The sequence below is a fragment of the Haliotis rubra genome, unplaced genomic scaffold (genome assembly GCF_003918875.1).
Source record: "Haliotis rubra isolate DU_JTF1 unplaced genomic scaffold, ASM391887v1 Scf255, whole genome shotgun sequence".
In the NCBI taxonomy this organism is placed as follows: Eukaryota; Metazoa; Mollusca; class Gastropoda; order Lepetellida; family Haliotidae; genus Haliotis; species Haliotis rubra.
The window spans coordinates 32,920-53,458 of NW_025766614.1; the positions used below are offsets into that span (position 1 = coordinate 32,920).

The following is a 20,539-nucleotide window of genomic DNA, read 5'->3' on the forward strand; positions in this document are numbered from 1 at the left end:
CTTGAGACAAGTGACTTCCATAGATAGATGATATTATCCTTGAGACAAGTGACTTCCATATATAGATGATATTAGCCTTGAGACAAGTGACTTCCATATATAGATGATATTATCCTTGAGACAAGTGACTTCCATATATAGATGACATTATCCTTGAGACAAGTGACTTCCATATATAAATTATATTATCCTTGAGACAAGTGACTTCCATATATAGATGATATTATCCTTGAGACAAGTGACTTCCATACATAGATGATATTATCCTTGAGACAAGTGACTTCCATATATAGATGATATTATCCTTGAGACAAGTGACTTCCATATATAGATGATATTATCCTTGAGACAAGTGACTTCCATATATAGATGATATTATCCTTGAGACAAGTTACTTCCATATATTGATGATATTATCCTTGAGACAAGTTACTTCCATATATAGATGATATTATCCTTGAGACAAGTTACTTCCATATATAAATTATATTATCCTTGAGACAAGTGACTTCCATATATAGATGATATTATCCTTGAGACAAGTGACTTCCATATATAGATGATATTATCCTTGAGACAAGTGACTTCCATATATAGATGATATTATCCTTGAGACAAGTGACTTCCATATATAGATGATATTATCCTTGAGACAAGTTACCTCCATATATAGATGATATTATCCCTGAGACAAGTTACTTCCATATATATGTGATATTATCCTTGAGACAAGTCACTTCCATATATAGATGATATTATCCTTGAGACAAGTGACTTCCATATATAAATTATATTAGCCTTGAGACAAGTGACTTCCATATATAGATGATATTAGCCTTGAGACAAGTGACTTCCATATACAGATATTAGTCTCGAGACAAATGACTTCCTTATATAGATGATATTATCCTTGAGACAAGTGACTTCCATATATAGATGATATTATCCTTGAGACAAGTGACTTCCATATATAGATGATACTAGTACTATCCTTGAGACAAGTGACTTCCATATATAGATGATATTATACTTGAGACAAGTGACTTCCATATATAGATGATATTAGCCTTGAGACAAGTGACTTCCATATATAGATGATATTATTCTTGAGTCAAGTGACTTCCATTTATAGATGATATTATCCTTGAGACAAGTGACTTCCATAAATAGATGATATTAGCCTTGAGACAAGTGACTTCCATATATAGATGATATTAGCCTTGAGACAAGTGACTTCCATATATAGATGATATTATCTTTGAGACAAGTGACTTCCATATATAGATGATATATGCCTTGAGACAAGTGACTTCCATATATAGATGATATTATCCTTGAGACAAGTGACTTCCATATATAGATGATATTATCCTTGAGAAAAGGGACTTCCATATATAGATGATATTATCCTTGAGACAAGTTACTTCCATATATAGATGGTATTATCCTTGAGACAAGTTACTTCAATATATAAATTATATTATCCTTGAGACAAGTGACTTCCATATATAGATGATGTTATCCTTGAGACAAGTGACTTCCATATATAGATGATATTATCCTTGAGACAAGTGACTTCCATATATAGATGATATTAGCCTTGAGACAAGTGACTTCCATATATAGATGATATTAGCCTTGAGACAAGTGACTTCCATATATAAATTATATTATCCTTGAGACAAGTGACTTCCATATATATGTGATATTATCCTTGAGACAAGTTACTTCCATATATTGATGATATTATCCTTGAGACAAGTGACTTCCATATATAGATGATATATGCCTTGAGACAAGTGACAGGGTTGGGTCTTGTGTATGCAAACTGGCGGAACTGGCTCAACTGCCTCACATGCCCACACTGCGAACCGTTGAACTGACTTCAACTACTTTCTGTGTATCCTGTCCCTAAAGATAATACCAATGCACAAAGGCCCTGTGCGACTCTGCAAACGGTTCAAAGTCAAGCCATTGTTATGCGTGTCTTCATAACAATTCTTTCAAATACATGACACATTTTTATGAAGACACTTCTTGTATTCTTTGTGACGACGTTTCATCAGGTAAGTGAAGGGACAAGACGTCGCTCTGAAACGTCGTCACAAAGAATACAAGAAGTGTTTTCATAAAAAATGTGTCATGTATTTGAAAGAATTGTTTGCCGACATGCTCACATTGGTATATTTTACAGACGCATCGCTTCCTCCGTGATTTTTATGCGCGTGCGTGCGTGGCGTGTGTTTCATGGAAGCAAAACCGCTCTTGGTAACGTCAAGCTAAACTGTTACTGAAGCAACAAATGAAATATTGATGGATTCAGAACTTACTTAGTTACAGTCACTGAAAAACCTGGCTTCCTGGGCAGACAAAATGAACGACAAACACTGTGTTCCCAAGATACCTTTATTTGTAGATGATATACAGCTACAAATTGTAACTGCGGTTATCATTGAACAAGCGTATCTGGGAGTAACGGCAGTGCATCCGACTCGTCTGTAGGTGACTCGGTTGTTTCCGTTTCCGGACGTGGGCTCACCGGGCGAATTGAAGTGCCTACAGCAGACAAAGCCATGCATACATTACCCTGAATCCGAACATATATATCATTTTTTGCTTTCATATATTTTTCATTTTAAAAATTCGTATGGAATATCAAGAAAACACTAAACCTGTGCATATGAGTTTCGTATTCAGGGATGTGTAATGTTTCAAATTTTCAAGAGGCTTGTACATTTACACACACAGCTGTGTCTAGAGGCTTGGGAGTCAAAGCTGAGCTGTGTCTGGAGACATAACTGTTACTGCTGAGCTGTGTCTGGAGACATGACTGGAGACCTGACTGTTACAGCTGAGATGTGTCTGGACAAATGACTGTGACAGCTGAGCTGTGTCTGGAGACAAGACAGTACCAGCTGAGCCGTGTCTGGAGACAAGACAGTGACAGCTGAGCTAGGGCTGTCCAAGTCTCATCGGGGAGGGTCTCTGGGGTCAGGGGTGGGGACATTCTGTTCCTCCGTGGAAAGGGGTGGGGTTGTCTGGTTCCTACGCATACCGCCTATACAACAGTGGGCACCACCCATATACTACTTTCCAACCCTCGGTGTCCGGTCTCCGTGACATATAGTATAACCGGAAAGTATTGAGAGTTTTAGGAATATGTTTAATTGGATTTCTAGTATAAACAACCTTGACCAGCTATCAAGTGCTTGGTTTCATTCAAGAGAGACAACTCCGTTAACCCTTTTTCATTAGTTTGTGAAGAGTTATCCCCCTTTGTTTACTTGCTAGCAGACGACATTTTCAGTGATCCTCAGTTTGGATGATTTAGAGAAGAGGAAGTTGATTTTAGAGTATTATAACAAGGACATCAGATCAGCTAAAGTGATTTCAAGTAGAACAGGCATCCCTTTGTCCACTGTTTATCGTGTTTTGAAAAATATTGCAAATGGATATGGCATTGAGCACCGGGGAGGCGCAGGTAGGCCCATTAATTGACTGTCGGTGACAGGAGGCGGCTTGGTATTCTTGGTTCTAAAAACAAACGAAGGAGTTTAGAAAACTTAAGGCTGGATATGATTGATGGAGGAACTGTGGCTGTCTGTAAAGAGACAATTAGAACTGAGCTGTATGCAATGGGTTGGCAGAAAAGTCGAGGAATTCCATCACCGATCATGAAAACTAAACAAAAGGAGCGAAGGTTGAACTGGTGATTTTAACTGGGACAATGTGATTTTCTCAGATGAAAGTTCTGTGTGGCTGTTTCCTAATACACTGAAATTCTGGACCAAACAAACTGAAAAACCTTTGTATCAGCGCCCAAAGTACAGTCCGAAATTTAACGTGTGGGGTGGCATATCTGTGTTAGGGGCAACGCCCCTCTGTGTATTTGAAGGGAATATGAACAGTGAGTGGTACACAGATATTCTCGAGGGACATTTACTTCCATCTGCTCACGTGTTCTATGGACATTTTTGGATTTTCCAGCAGGACAACGACCCAAAACATCGTTCAAAGCATTCACAGGCCTGGTTTCGGACCCAAAATATGACATTATTAGATTGGCCAAGCTATAGCCCTGACCTAAATCCAATAGAAAATGTTTGGGGACTTATGAGGGAAAGTGTCAATAAGAAAAACCTGACAAATATTGCTGAAATGAAAGAAGAGGTGGTCCGATATTGGGACAGCATGGACCATGACTTTCTAACTTCTTTGATGAGTAGTATGCCCCGCCGCATTGAAGCCTGCATTGCTGCCCATGGTGACTTGACAAAATACTAACTGTACACCTGTCTTTCAATCTGGAGTTATGTTCTGCTAATATTCACATTTAATACGTGAGTAATAAGTGAACAAAATATAAAAAATTACAATCTTTAAATTTCTGGTTGTACTGTATAACCGTTCATGTGCGGTCAGAATGTGCAGTCCCATCAAAGTATATTATAGAGTACTATCATACTTTGACATGGACTTACGATGGTCTCAACGCTAAGGTGATCGTGACTATCATACTTTGACATGGACTTACGATGGTCTCAACGCTAAGGTGATCGTAACTCCCGTACTTTGACATGGACTTACGATAGTCTGAGGGATAAGGTGATCGTAACTATCATACTTTGACATGGACTTACGATAGTCTCAGCGCTAAGGTGATCGTAACTCCCATACTTTGACATGGACTTACGATAGTCTCAGGGATAAGGTGATCGTTACTATCATACTTTGACATGGACTTACGATGGTCTCAGCGCTAAGGTGATCGTAACTATCATACTTTGACATGGACTTACGACAGTCTCAGCGCTAAGGTGATCGTAACTATCATACTTTGACATGGACTTACGATAGTCTCAGGGATAAGGTGATCGTTACTATCATACTTTGACATGGACTTACGATAGTCTCAGCGCTAAGGTGATCGTAACTATCATACTTTGACATGGACTTACGATAGTCTCAGGGATAAGGTGATCGTAACTCCCATACTTTGACATAGACTTACGATGGTCTCAACGCTAAGGTGATCGTAACTCCCATACGTTGTCATAGACTTACGATAGTCTCAGCGCTATGGTGATCGTGACTCCCATACGTTGTCATAGACTTACGATAGTCTCAGCACTAAGGTGATCGTAACTATCATACTTTGACATGGACTTACGATAGTCTCAGGGATAAGGTGATCGTAACTATCATACTTTGACATGGACTTACGATAGTCTCAGGGATAAGGTGATCGTAACTCCCATACTTTGACATAGACTTACGATGGTCTCAACGCTAAGGTGATCGTAACTCCCATACGTTGTCATAGACTTACGATAGTCTCAGCGCTATGGTGATCGTGACTCCCATACGTTGTCATAGACTTACGATAGTCTCAGCACTAAGGTGATCGTAACTATCATACTTTGACATGGACTTACGATGGTCTCAACGCTAAGGTGATCGTAACTATCATACTTTGACATGGACTTACGATAGTCTCAACGCTAAGGTGATCGTAACTATCATACTTTGACATGGACTTACGATGGTCTCAACGCTAAGGTGATCGTAACTCCCATACTTTGACATGGACTTACGATAGTCTCAGGGATAAGGTGATCGTTACTATCATACCCAGATACCCTGTCAGTGATTGTATCCATAATTTGAAATTACGTGGTTATCTCAATTTCTTTTTGTCCTGAATCTTAATATAGTTAAACAGTAAATGCCATGCAGCTCTGAATAACCGAGGAAGTCCGAATGTACCGGAAATTAACGATAAATACAATGTCTAATGTATATGAAATTTCATTCGGCTGAACAGGGTGAAATAGAATGAAATTGATTTCTCTTTGCGGTAAAGCCAGATGTAATGGAGGTTAATTTTGGTAGAGGGCGCTACTAGATAGGGGTATATATAAGAGCTTGTTAAGAGGGATTGTTCAGTCTCTCCTGTGGTGTCGCTGGAACAGCTTAGTGTCTTTTATTTTCGTGATTAGGTTTCAGTACGATCATGATCATTTTCCGTTGCCACGTGTGGCAGTCTTGCAGCAAGAATGTTGCCATAGTGACAAGTACGGTTCTGAACCGCCAGCATTAATGGATTAGGGTACATGCGTCTTACAAGATTGTTAGTTTTCCGTTTGTTAAGTGGTTCCGAACCATGAGAGCTGACCTGATCGATATTTAAGTGACGCGATTGAGTATGTTAATATCGGTGAATAAACACCTGGGAGAGAGAGCCACAGGTGAAGCCGTTACGTTAGTCTGTCTCACAGTCCTTGAACCACATTATTTTTCCTAATGCCCAGCCCTCCCCGCAATGCTAAAGCCCTGAATGAAGCAAGTCTAGCTTTCCCCAGGTTCAGGATCTCCCACCTCTTTGTAGCTCCTTTTCAATTTCAATGGGTTTATTTGTTACTATCCAAATTATATGTACACCCATGCATTTATTAAGCACCACCCTATTTTGAAAATAAGATGTGATGCTACAGAAAAGCACCTATAGTTAAATATGCTTTACCTAAGCTTTATCCATTGACAGTTTTACAAATACCATAACCATTTCTATTCTTTATGAAAGAATATGTTGATGAAAATGTGAAGGGACTGAAGTTTTACCCAAAATAACTATTCCTCTCCTGCTCAAACTACACAACTAAATAAAGTTTTGACTAAAAATAACAATTCTGTTATATACCAAGATGACATTTACACATCAAGTAAGCTTTAATTATGCATAATCAGGAAGAACCCGAATGTTAAAGATTCAGACCTTTTTCCAACAATTCAGATTGATAATTGACAGAAAATGAAAAAGGCCACATTAATAAGAATTTGGAATAAATCCTTTATGATTTTGAGTTTATTGTATTGAATTAACACTTCTCCTTGCCGGATACTGATAATTACAGCTAAAATTTGTTTGTTTTGTTTGAAAAGCAAGTTTTACTGCATTTTAAAAATTTAATTTTTTTAGTTTGACTGTAGCTTTTCCTAACTCTTAGTTCTCAAACTTTCATCCATTTACAATAAATAACAAATTTATAGGCCACATAAGAATCAATTATTACTTTCACTTTTCAAAAGAAGGTAACTTGTTTTAGGACAGAAAAACATCTGTTTTAAATATAGGCAATTATCCTAATTAAAGCACCAGGTAATTTTAATAATGTTTTCGTTTTTGAAATGTTAAATGCTTGCTCTATCAAATTATAAAGGTTATTTTTTTTAAAGAGTTTAGAACTTCATTTCAGACAAAATTATTTGGTAAAAATACAGGGTGGTGCTAAGTTTATGCACGGATGTATATATTCAGGGACTAAGCATGTGTGCTTCTACTACATCTGGATTGGCGGGTTTGGAAGAGAATAGAAATGACCGTTCGTCACCACTCGCACCTGTCCATGCACTACCTCCTGTCGCCAAACCACAAAGCGACCGTTACGCAACGGCAGATTAACAGTCGAAGTGAACGTAAGGGAGTTAAGATCAAATTTGATCAACCAGATCGCTGGCATGAGAAGTGAGTGAGTGAGTTTAGTTTTACGCCGTACTCAGCAATACTCCAGCTATATATGGCGGCGGTCCGTAAATAATCGAGTCTGGGCCAGACAATCCAGTGATCAACAGCATGAGCATCGATCTGCGCAATTGGGAACCGATGACATATGCCAACCAAGCCAGCGAGCCTGACCACCCGATCCCGTTAGTCGCCTCTTAAGACAAAGATGGGTTACCATTCTAACCCGGACCTTCGGGTCGGCATGAGAAGTAAAAACATTTTGATGATTTACATCAAATGATAAATGTTTATTCTCAACCCCAAGAGTGAAGACTTCAACTTTTGACAAAAGAACATTCTCCTATACCGCAGTCAGCTGCGTCAAAATGGAACAATCTCCCAGAACATCTCAAATCTGCCTCCAGTCTCTCTGCCTTCAAATCTCTACTAAGACCCACTTGTTCAGACACTACTACCTTTAATTACCATCAGTTTTCTTTCAGCGCAAACAGTACATTTCTGTTGTGAATTTACGCGCTCTATATAAATGAATGAATGTATTGTCATTATTTTGCACCGCTTTTATCATTCACATTTAAATATGGACTTCATATCAACGTGTGACGATCAATGTGTTATTATTGATTGTGGGTACTCGAGGCTCAAGGACGAAGCACTAACCTCTAATGAGGACTTTCACTGACGACTTCCGGAACTCTCCGTGTATTTGGCCCTCGCAGCTGTAAGTGCCCTGGTCGCGCCAACGGAATCGCTGAACATACAACTTCCGGCTTCTTCTGCTTTGTTGATACACTGACATTATCCTTGTATAAAAACATGAATAGGTTAATGCAAGCACTGACTCGACCTTAATAATCAGAATGTGTCCATTTTTATAGCACCAAACTCCACACCAGGTATGCTCATAGCGTTAACAATCAAAGCACAGGACATTATTACCCGGAAAACTCAAGCTGCCTGTAAGGCGCTAGAAGGTTGTGGTCACATGACTTATCCAACCGGGTACCCATTTTCACCTTAGTCTGGACAGCAGTTTCGATAGATCACATGTTGCTTTAATATAATTCATTGATATCAGGCAATCTGTTTAAATTAAGTTTTGTTTTGAAGTCTTTTATCTCCCCTACCTTACTTGTTTCCAAGGCAACAAGTGACACATGTTATATTTAGGATTACACTTTCTCAGTACAGTACAGTAAAGTACATGTTTTACATTGACCACTTTCTAAATGACATTGTGTGTTCAATGCAACCAGTGTTACTTCAGTCATTACTTGCTATCTGTCTTTTGGCTAACATGTTCCCCGTACAACCAGTGTTACCTTTCTTATTTCTTACTTTGAACCCTTACAGGCAAAGATCTGGGTTAGAATTGGTCTTCAGTAACCAGTGCTTGTCGTAAGAGGCGACTAACGGGATCGGGTGGTCAGGCTCGCTGACTTGGTTGACACATGTCATCGGTTCCCAATTGCGCAGATCGATGCTCATGTTGTTGATCACTGGATTGTCGATTTTTTACAGACCGCCGCCATATAGCTGGAATATTGCTGAGTGCGGCGTTAAACAACAAACAAGTACCATCACACCTTACCATACATGTTTCCTGTACAACCAGCTTTACTTTAGTCAGTTCTAACTAGTATATAGTATATACCATGTACTTTATTACAATCAGTGGTGCCTCAGGTATATCCCTAGCACAACACACACACACACACACACACACACACACACACACACACACACACACACACACACACACTTTAATGTCTGTCCTAAAATACCTACCTCCCAGGAAATGTTGAGACTTTCTCTCCAGATGGAGTGTACCATTTTAAATTAGGGGTGAATCCAGCTCCCTGACATGTCCCATCGCACACAAGGATCAAAAGCGCCCCTCTTGTAGTGTAGACTGTTCCATTGACAATTTCCTCATCTTCGTTTTGTAGAAATATGTCCTCACATGCCGATGCACAGCCTGTATAATACGTATATATGCAATACACAGAAACCAATTTTGGGAAAACTCGTGACAAAAGTAATCTAAACACGTCGCATTACAGCCGACAACCATGCATCCAGCAAATTTTGAACCAATCAGAAGCGCTGTGACGCGCGGACCTCAGAGTAGACAATCAATGAGAATGTATGGTAAATATTTTAAAGCATTTTATCAGACTTTGACTTGACTTAATCCTCTTTACTCCTTGAGGAGCATAGGGCCTCAACAGTTGTCCTCCATGCTTGCAGGTCAGTGGCTATGATCGTGGTGGCCTCCCAGGTTAAGCCGGTTTCCCTCAGTTCCTCATCCAGGCTTTGTCTCCAGGTCTGTTTTGGACGTCCTCTTTTCTTCTTGTCTTGTGGGTTCCAGTCAAGCGCTTGTGTGGTGATATTTGTTTTGTTTTTGTTTTGTAAAGGATCATGAAATATAAATGTTAGTACTAAGTATTGTAAAAACGTGCTAACAAAAACTTGCAAGAACGTTGATGTCCGTTAAACCTGACGCCAAAACACACCCTACAGTTTGCACGTGCCTCACTCAGAGGCGTCACACCCGGCATAGGCAGCGTACGGTGTCGTTCCAGATGTTGACGATGTCAAGGAAGGTCGATCAATTTCTGTGGACCATTATACCCGTGATTCATGGCCTCGTTTATCGTTGTGGATTGACTAGATTAGCTGGACGCTCGGGGCGTCTAATTGCCATTCAGGAAACGGCAGACACTAGCAAGCAGTAGTCAATGCCTTCAGTGTTTCGGAGACTGGTCAGCAGACTACGTAACAGGTTCCAGTAAACCTGGTGATTGACCCTAAATAGGACGCGGTCAGTTACAAGGGTACGGGATCTATTGATCCAAAATAAGGCTTTAAAGTAATCGAGCTCAAACGGCGAATTGCTGCAAACAGACTTCAGGCCACAAATGTACGATGGCGTCAACACGCAGCTTATCGCCAAGCTCGAAGACCATGTGCCCTCCCTTACAAATCGTCACACTGCCAACGGACGTCGATGGTATACAGAAGCTAGCATAACCATCGCTGATGGGCTTGGTCATGTCTGGCGTGGTCATGCCAACCTGAGACCTCGTTATAGATTTTAGCGTGTATCGGATTATGGGGTGGGTTGACGTCACTGTGAGTGAGCGGATGCAAATCCATATTGTGGAAGGATGACTGGACAGTGCTATCGGGGCAACATACTGACATCCTTTGTTGCCCCGTTTGCCAGGTGGGAGGGTCGACGTTTGTCTCGACGACATCGCCAAGAATCACCGTGCACGAACTGTAGCTTAATGGTTAAAGCGTTCGCTCGTCACGCCGAAGACCCGGGTTCGATCCCTCACATGGGTACAACGTGTGAAGCCCATTTCTGGTGTACCCCGCCGTGATATTGCTGGAATATTGCTAAAAGCGGCGTAAAACTAAACTCACTCACTCACCCTACCCCAGCAGCAGCAATCTGGACGCGACCACGAAACGTTTGCGTCAACGTCAAAGGCTGCTGACCAAAGTTTGGCTGAACTTGGCTAGTCGCTGCAAGAGGAGCAGGGTAACCCCTATTGGGAGACTCATACACACTATATTCGTCTATTGAATGAACGGTTAACAAATCGTGGCGGTATTACGAAATACTGATTCGAAAACGACAACTTTGAAACTTCCCATCTTACCCCTGACGTGCTCAAAGATCGATGGCGGGGATAACATATGGTGTCATAATTCCCTACGGATTGTATTGCATCCATCAATTAAAATACAACTGTTGCGAGATACTAACATTTATTACGGTTTAAAGAAAACCTTTAAGTTAGTTCCCCAGCACCCCCGTTTTGAAGAGTATATACGCAGTTTATGTACTGCAATATGTTTCAGTTGGGTAGTGAGGTAGCCTAGCAGTTAAATGCGTTCGTTCGTCACGAGGATCTGGGTTCGAATCTCCAAACAGGTAAATGTGTGGAGTCCCACTTCATATGTCCCAGGTATTGCTGGAACGTGCTCACAGAGGCTTTAATCAATATTCACGGGTTAATGTTCCCCGCAATATTGAATCAAGTCCCATAAGCAAATGTCAGGGGTTCTGTATACAACATGGGTAATCGGCCAATGATATATATCGAGTCTAAATCTGGAAACTGAAATAGAAAATATAGAAACGATGCGAATATGCATCTTCCCTTATATTGTAAGTCAAGTTCCAAGGGACAAAAAATCATAATATTCGTAAAAGTATTTATCATTTTGCGGGATTAACACAACTATTTGCAGTAAGGGAAATAAAAGTTTCCTTCGCGCTGAGACATGAGAAAGAGGGAATATCACATACCTATTACAAGAAATATAGACAATCCCAATCCAAGGGAAAGGTTCACCATGTTCTTCATTCTGCAATCGGCACCACACTGAGCAGTAGTTGACTTCACAGACTCGATTAGTTTAAGTAGACCAACTCTCGGTTTACTAATTAACTTAGTTTCCTTAATTATCCGCACTTCCTGCCCACCGCTAGTAGTCCGATGGTAGCCCCACAGCAGACAGCCGTAACCCCCTCCTGCGGTCTATACTAGTTCTCAGCTCTCACTCAATGACGTGGTCAAGAGGGTGGTATGGTAGCCTTGTTAAAGCGTTCTCTCATCACGCCGAAGGCCCAGGCTCGATTCCCCACATATATACAATGTATGAACCCATTCGTGGTGTGCCCTGTCGTGATATATCGGGAATATTTCTACAAGTGGTGTAAACCCCAACTCACTCACTTACTCTCACTAAAAAGAACAAGCATGTGAAGTCTTATCTTCATTGTCCACGTGGTATTCATGATATGGGCCGAACGACCAAGGAAACCTCAATAGAGTCAAAATCTGATATATACAGTTTTCCCAGAAATTATTGAGAAAATCTTTGTTTCCAAAAACTGATAATAGAATTTTAAAATAGTGTTACATTAGGCAGTAAGGTACTCAAAATGGGATGCAACTCTTGTAGGCTTAAGAATGAACCTTAGTACATCAAGAATTATCTCCCCTGGGGTAGCAGACGGATTCCTTTGTTGACATGCCAGATTTCACAGCAGAAGAGAAAAGATAGCTGGTTCTAGGTGATTTCGAAAGGGATGTGAGTTAGCTGGTTACAGAACTTTATTCAGAAGAATGTTCAGTCATAAGTTGGGATTGAGCACAAGACAGGGGCAGGGAGGCCAAGGAAGTTCAGTACTACGGATCGCCGGCGACATGGTCAGATTGTGAGTAGGGGAAAATTGAAAAGCGTTCAGAATATCAGAAATGAGATGATTAATAGAGGATGTCCACAGGTATGTAATGAAATCCTTAGACAACAATTACAAAGACTTAACTGGGTGAAAAAGCGCTCAATTCCCTCACCATTGATGAACGTTGCACAAAAAGAAAGACGCTTAAGCTGGTGAAGGGCTCACGAAAATCAAGATTGGAATAATGTTTTCTTTTCTGGTGAAAGTTCTGTCTGGCTTTTTCCGACCTGTGTGAAAATTTGGGCAAAAAATACCGTGAAAGCTGTCTACCGACGCCCAAAACATTGCCCGAAATTTCACAAGTAGGGTGGAATATCATCACGCGGAGTGACATTTTCACTGGAAACTTGACGAAGGAACGATATGTTGACATCTTAAATGGTGATCTTAAGTCCAGCATCGTATGATACCAGGGACGGTGAGGTAGCCTAGTGGTTACAGCGTTCGCTCGTCACGCCGAAGGCCAGGTTCGATTCCCCATCTGAGTACAATGTGTGAAGCCCATTTCTGGTGTCCCGCGCCATGATGTTGGTGGAATATTGCTAAAAGCGGAATAAAACTATATTCACTCACTCATTATATGCTTCCATGGCTAAATTGTCTTAGTGCAGCATTGTACAATGACATGGTGTGGTTGTCGTAGTGTAGCATTGTACAATACCATGGTGTGGTTGCCGTAGTGTAGCATTGTACAATACCATGGCGTGGTTGTCTTAGTGTAGCATTGTACAATACTATGGTGTGGTTGTCTTAGTGTAACATTGTACAATACCATGGTGTGGTTGTCGTAGTGTAGCATTGTACAATACCATGTTGGGCTTGTCTTAGTGTAGCATTGTACAATACCATGGTGTGGTTGTCTTAGTGTAGCATTGTACAATACCATGTTGGGGTGGTCGTAGTGTAGCATTGTACAGTACCATGTTGTGGTTGTCTTAGTGTAGCATTGTACAATACCATGTTGGGGTGGTCGTAGTGTAGCATTGTACAGTACCATGTTGGGCTTGTCTTAGTGTAGCATTGTACAATACCATGGTGTGGTTGTCTTAGTGAAGCATTGTACAATACCATGTTGGGCTTGTCGTAGTGTAGCATTGTACAATACCATGTTGGGCTTGTCGTAGTGTAGCATTGTACAATACCATGTTGGGCTTGTCGTAGTGTAGCATTGTACAATACCATGGTGTGGTTGTCTTAGTGTAGCATTGTACAATACCATGGTGTGGTTGGCTTAGTGTAGCACTGTACAGTACCATGTTGGGCTTGTCGGAGTGTAGCATTGTACAATACCATGGTGTGGCATTATCTCCATAGAAATTAATCTTCATATCCAAAAATTCATCTGATACAATGTAAGAATACATCTGAAGTTTAGTTTTGCTTTCTAAAACTCATAAACCCATAGTGTCTATTATAGAGAGTCTGGGAAAAAATGTCCTGAAACCTTACCAACTCTGATTTGAGATGCTGATAAGCTCAAAATATCAATTTGCTGCACACTTGTTATAATGTTGACATTTTTTATAAAGAGTCATTATCAAACTCAACTTTGAGGAAACATTTTATTCAGGGTATAAACATTTTCAAAACAGGTGAAAGCAGTGATTTTTCTGTACTTGTATAAATAGTTTATCCACACACACACTCACTCACTCAAACAGATTTTTTCATGACAGAGCAAGTCTTTCTGCTGCTTTTTCAAACAGTCTATGAGTGAGGACCTAGGAGTAGGAACAGGTATTTCACATTTCACACTTGCACTAATGCAAAACCTGGAGAATGCATGTGACACTTGAACCAGGTGTGAAGAAATAACAGTTGGTTAGTTAAACATCTTGTAGTTGAAAAATTTTCTGTTACAAAAGTCCCAGTTATTTTCTTTTTCTGAAACAAACTCTAACCTCGCAGCTACGACTACATTCTAGACCTAAGTCATAAGAACCACCAATATTTTAATAAATAGAGAAAGACACACATTGAGGTAGATGGATAATACTTCTATACAGAGGGCTGCCTTTGAGTCACCCTCTGGATCGGGCTCACCATATTGGGCACTTAAGAAATCACTCTGAGAATCACCTTCAACAAAAGAGCAAAGCAGGCAAACAGAAACATCAGTGGAGCAAGAAGATATGACTTCACTGTGTCCTTGTTAGGACCAACAGATCGTGGCTGACCATGGATTACCATCATGTAGTGGTCAAACTGTTTTGCTGCCAGGCGGTCTTCAGTGAACGGGTAAGGAGCCCCGAGTCGGTGTGCAGCTGCCAGACCAGAAATGATGGCAATTTCGTGGGTGTTGATGAGAGTGTAGGACCCACAGTACCAAGTGTGCTTCTTTCCTTGGAGGTAGCGCATGAAAGGAACAGTAAACGCAAAAAGTGACTCCAGGTGTGAGAAAACTGCCTCCACCAACGTTTCAAGAGGATCTTGTCTTCCTTGATTTCATCCTTGGTCCATGTCTTCTGTATTTGGTCGTCCAGAAAGATGGTTTGAAAGATGTTCTGTCCTGAAGCCTTGAGCTGGGGCTGATAGTTGGCCAGGTTGAAAGACATCTCAAGTTTGGAACTGTCTTTGTTATCCGTTCGGACAAAATACTGATCAGTGTCTATGTGCAGCTCATAGAGCTTGTCCATGTACTGTCGGTCTTCGTGAGTGATTATCAGGTCATTGTAATACTGGACATTCCCCAAGGCTCTAGTTTCAAGGAAAGTTGGTTCATCAAGAATCTTCAAGACACTTTCTGCATCACAGGCAAAGATTATTTCATCAAAGACTTGTTCATGGTTATTGGCATCTGTAACATAGACATGCTTCCTGGTACGACGGACAGACGTCACTGGACGGTTACCATGGTAAATGATTCCTGATTTTTTCATTATTGTTTTATACATCAACTCGAGATTAGGGAATGCAAACATTTCTGGTGTTTGACTTAAAAGCTGCTCTGAGTCATAGTCAAACAATCTTAGATCATCATCCAGGAACACACGAGCCATGATGGCCGCCGACACATTTGGTGTCTGGTTGCCCGTTCCGAAGAATAAGGCTGTGAGGGGATATACCATCTCGTTACAAAAGTCATCAGAGAACCCATACCACTTCAAAACCCTGCAAATTGGGATAAATATGAAGAAGGCCTCAAATCTGTTGACAGTTTTCAAAACCGACCCAAATTTCTTAATATCATCTTTAAGATATTCTGTCAGTTGAGTCTTCGTGTAGTTGGTCCAGGCTGTTTGTCCTTTGCCAAAGGAAATCTTCATGTTGACAGGGGTGGTTTGAAAACCAAATGTGTCCATTAATTTGAGGGTGTTTCGGTAGGTGGGGGTCCCCCCCTGAACCCCATCGTTAACAAAGACATTGCCTTTTACAATGTTGGTAGTGGCAACGCCCCCAGGAATCTTGCACTTTTCCCAAACCTCCACATCAAACCTGTCTGGAAATCTGCCAAGACTGTATGCAGCGGCAGTCCCTGCAGCTCCCGCACCAACAATCAACACACGCTTCTTCACCTCTGACATGCCGCAAACCTCCTCGTGGGCTCTCCAAACTGGAAACTGAAACATAGACCCACACTCATGAGTGGATTACAACAAGCAACACATTAGGACTATATAATTAGTTCGTTTTCAGATATGTTTCTTGCAAAATTTGGAGGTGGAAAAGAAAGCACTTTTGATTTTGTTTTGTCTTTTGTGTAGACAAGGTCAGTAGGTATTAAGGGTAGCAAGCCTTAAAGGGAGACAACTCCCCAACTCTCAGTGGTCTCATCAGAGCCATTATAATTATCCTGCATAATCACCAGACAATTAGCATCAGTGACCCAACAGACAGGTCTCTGGACCAACAGGTTCAAAGAGCATGTGTAACAGTGTTCAAGCACTTTTAAAAAGTGTGCCCATGGCCCACCAGCCCTCAGTTATGTGGGTCATTTAGAAAATATTGTGTGTCATGTCAAATTTCAGACTTTTTAGCCATACACTACTAGTTACTAGCATGTTTTCACTTCCTTTTTTTAAACTTTCAATCCAGGTGAGGTCAACAAGAGAAACCAAAGACGTACTTGAGTTTTGCTTGAGTTGCCAAGCGAAAACAAACTCGTGATGTGTTTCAGATTTACATTTATGGATGCACCAACATGACCCGCCCATATCTGTACAGTGAGCCATGTTAAATATTAGTGAGCCAATGGTGCAGGGGTGTTGCCTGGAATGAACACTGGTGTAACCACAATCCACAGAATTGCAGGCACATCACGGCCATGACAGCTGTCCGAAAATATTCACGTCTGTCACAGTGATTGAAAATATGAGCAACAAGACTTACAAGTCAGCACAATAAAAAAATTATGGGCAGTCATGGAGCCTGACATTTTGATAAGTTTTTAACGACATCTGAAGAATGAACTGCGTGCTAAAACAGCACTGGAGTAGGGCTAGATCTACACTTACGTCAGCCATGTTCCTTCAATGTCAACTCATTGTTATACACAATGAATACACGATGGACAAGAATCCACGCATTTTCTGCATTCAGTCTCTCATAAACCTACGATACACTGACTAAATTGTGAATTGGTCATAAAACACAAACAAACGTAAAAATATAATGGGTCCTTACTGACAGTTCGTCTTGTCACCTTGGCTTGTTTGGACCGAATGTCAGCGGGCAGGGTGTCGAAGCCCAGGTTACTAAATCCCGTGGAAGCCAGATTATTTGCTCTGCAGATAAATGACAACAAGCAGAATTAGGATTTCTCAAAGCCTCGCTGACTTTTTTATCATATGTCTAAACACTACGTACTCTTTATGATGTAATAATACTGACTTTATTGAACCATTGACGGTGATAAAACATGAACCGATAAATGCAAGTCAACGATTTTGAGAGTCAAGATTTCGAATTCGTTCAAAGAAAGAATGAGACGCCCCCTTTGCGTATTACTGGAGCGAACAGTGACCAGCAACGACCATTGGTCGCTGAACCCTACCATTCCTTGCGGTTGTTGGACGGTATTCGGGTTTGTTACACAACCGGAATTGATTTCATAATCTCCGCTCTGCTCTTGACTTGTTCAAGGGGGATAACTCGAACAAGTAACCCCACGGGCATACGGAAGTCTTCATTTTCTGACGCGAAATCAAACAGCTTACCGAGAGCAAAGTATAATCGTGGTCATTTACGAACAAAACAGGTTGGTATTTGATGACAGTCTATCTTTTAAGTGTCATCATTGCAATAACCAGCCCCTGCGACGACGACAAGTCGTTATTTTAGCCATTTGGTGCTGAAGCTGTGACATATGATGTCTCGGTTAAAGAGAAAACAGAATTATCTAAACACAATTTTTCTCAAACAGATGTGATGATGCCCATTTTGTTAAATTTTTACATTCTCGTTAATTAATAGTCATTTTGTGAATTTTTTACACTCTCGTTAATTAATGGTCGGGTATGATTTGTTTATCCATGCCCTCAATAACATGATTTGGTGGGTGATTCTACGTTTGACCCAATGGCTTAATGTGTATAACATTGTAATTGTAACATTGTGAAATCCCACATGTGATAAAACCTATAACACGCCAGCATGACCTGAAATAGAAACAAGAACATGCAAATTAAAGATTTGTGAACATTTCAAAGGGGGTTGAAAATTTGCACAATGTTTGTACTTGTTACATTCTATTTTGCCACTTGTAGATTGAATGTTGGGTGATTACAAACAACATTAATAAAGTTGTATTATTATTTTTTACAGTTGGAAGTGATAGCATCACAAAGGGAACTTCCTTGGACATGTTGGATACAAGAACTTTGTCTGAGAATAAAGGAGCTCTGAGTTTTTCAACTTCATGAAAAACACGATATTATATCTCTTCACATTTAACTGTCTTAGGTATCTGTTTCTGTACAGTCACACACGAAGAAAAGAGAAACATTTTAATCTGAGTCAGTATGGTTCAGGACATTATGACATTGAAAGTTTTCTTATATGAACTGAAAGTCAGATAATTTTCAAAATGAAAGGTTAACATGAACACTTGGAACTGAATCATGTGTCAGTTTGGACCGAAGATAATGTCACCACAACAACGATACTGAAAATATGATAAAGCTCTACTGTTCTGTGAACATCGTCATTTACATCATCACAGCCTCTCAGGTAAGCCATCTTTGTTTATCTGTGTATACTAATTACCACCTGTGAGGATACAAGTTAGAATTGGTCTTCAGTGGGTCAGGCTGACCGACTCAGTTTAGCTTGTCATTTCCCGATTGTGTAGATTGATGCTCATGATGTTGGTCACTGGATTGTCTGGACCAGACTTGATTTTTGACATTGGTGTATATAGTTCTGGATGTCGGTATATAGTCCATAGTGTTGTTGTATTTAGTCCTGGGTGTTGGCGTATAGTCAAGGTTATGCAATACATCTGTGACCTGCTCTCCACACCTGTGAATTGCCCACTACATCTGTGACCTGTCCTCCACACCTGTGAACTGTGCAATACACCTGTGAATTACCCAATATACCTGTGACCTGCCCTCCACACCTGTGAATTGCCCACTACATCTGTGACCTGTCCTCCACACCTGTGAACTGTGCAATACACCTGTGAATTACCCAATATACCTGTGAACTGCCCAATACACCTGTGAATTACCCAATATACCTGTGAACTGCCCTCCACACCTGTGACCTCCTCAATACACCTGTGAATTACCCACTACATCTGTAACCTGCCCTCCACACCTGTGAACTGTGCAATACACCTGTGAATTACCCAATATACCTGTGAACTGCCCAATACACCTGTGAATTACCCAATATACCTGTGAACTGCCCAATACACCTGTGAATTACCCAATATACCTGTGAACTGCCCAATACATCTGTGAACTGCCCAATATACCTGTGAACTGCCCAATACATCTGTGACCTGCTCTCCACACCTGTGAATTGCCCACTACATCTGTGACCTGCTCTCCACACCTGTGAACTGTGCAATACACCTGTGAATTACCCAATATACCTGTGAACTGCCCAATACATCTGTGACCTGTCCTCCACACCTGTGAATTACCCAATATACCTGTGAACTGCCCTCACACCTGTGAACTGCCCAATATACCTGTGAACTGCCCAATACATCTGTGAACTGCCCAATATACCTGTGAACTGCCCAATATACCTGTGACCTGCCCTCCACACCTGTGAACTGTGCAATACACCTGTGAACTGCCCAATACATCTGTGACCTGCTCTCCACACCTGTGAACTGTGCAATACACCTGTGAACTGCCCTCCACACCTGTGAATTGCCCACTACACCTGTGAACTGCCCAATACATCTGTGAACTGCCCAATACATCTGTGAACTGCCCAATACATCTGTGAACTGCCCAATACATCTGTGACCTGTCCATGACCTCCCCACTACACCTGTGACCTACCCTCCACACCACATGACCTCCCCACTACACCTGTGACCTGCCCTCCACACCACATGACCTCCCCACTACACCTGTGAACTGCTCTCAACACCCTTGACCCAGCCTCCACTCCCATGAACTACCCAATACATCTGTGACCTGTCCTCCACACCTGTGACCTCCCCACCACACCTGTGAATTACCCAATATACCTGTGACCTGCCCTTTACACCCGTGAACTACTTACTACACCTGTGACCTGCCCTCCACACCTGTGACCTCCTCAATACACCTGTGAATTACCCACTA

General features: G+C 41.1%; 2 protein-coding genes and 1 long non-coding RNA gene across 3 annotated transcripts; 1 reads left to right on the forward strand and 2 right to left on the reverse strand.

Moving 5' to 3' along the window:
* Positions 1–2,392: 2,392 nt before the first annotated feature.
* Positions 2,393–11,948, reverse strand: LOC124279686. Its single transcript, XM_046715521.1, has 4 exons — positions 11,850–11,948; positions 9,314–9,503; positions 8,186–8,328; positions 2,393–2,556 (listed from the first exon to the last, which is right to left on the reverse strand). Exons 1-4 carry the CDS (start codon positions 11,905–11,907, stop codon positions 2,450–2,452), a joined length of 498 nt encoding a protein of 165 aa, XP_046571477.1. The 5' UTR covers positions 11,908–11,948; the 3' UTR covers positions 2,393–2,449.
* A 2,391-nt stretch (positions 11,949–14,339) lies between these two features.
* LOC124279687 lies at positions 14,340–17,899 on the reverse strand. Its single transcript, XM_046715522.1, is given in 4 exon segments — positions 14,340–15,170; positions 15,173–16,351; positions 17,415–17,515; positions 17,785–17,899. Coding segments are annotated over 2 exon segments (1,467 nt in total). The 5' UTR covers positions 16,316–16,351; positions 17,415–17,515; positions 17,785–17,899; the 3' UTR covers positions 14,340–14,846.
* Positions 17,900–17,904: 5 nt separating this feature from the next.
* LOC124279688 lies at positions 17,905–18,726 on the forward strand. Its single transcript, XR_006899449.1, has 2 exons — positions 17,905–17,988; positions 18,555–18,726. It is a non-coding gene; the product is annotated as an uncharacterized LOC124279688 (long non-coding RNA).
* Positions 18,727–20,539: the final 1,813 nt, after the last annotated feature.

Coding starts and splice junctions, on each gene's coding strand:
- LOC124279686 (XM_046715521.1), bottom strand. CDS start 11,907: ATGAAGAACATGGTGAACCTTTCCCTTGGATTGGGATTGTCTATATTT. Junction 9,504..11,849: donor GTCTATATTTCTTGTAATAG/GTATGTGATATT, acceptor CGTATTATACAG/GCTGTGCATCGGCATGTGAG. Junction 2,557..8,185: donor AGTGAAAGTCCTCATTAGAG/GTTAGTGCTTCG, acceptor TGTCTGCTGTAG/GCACTTCAATTCGCCCGGTG.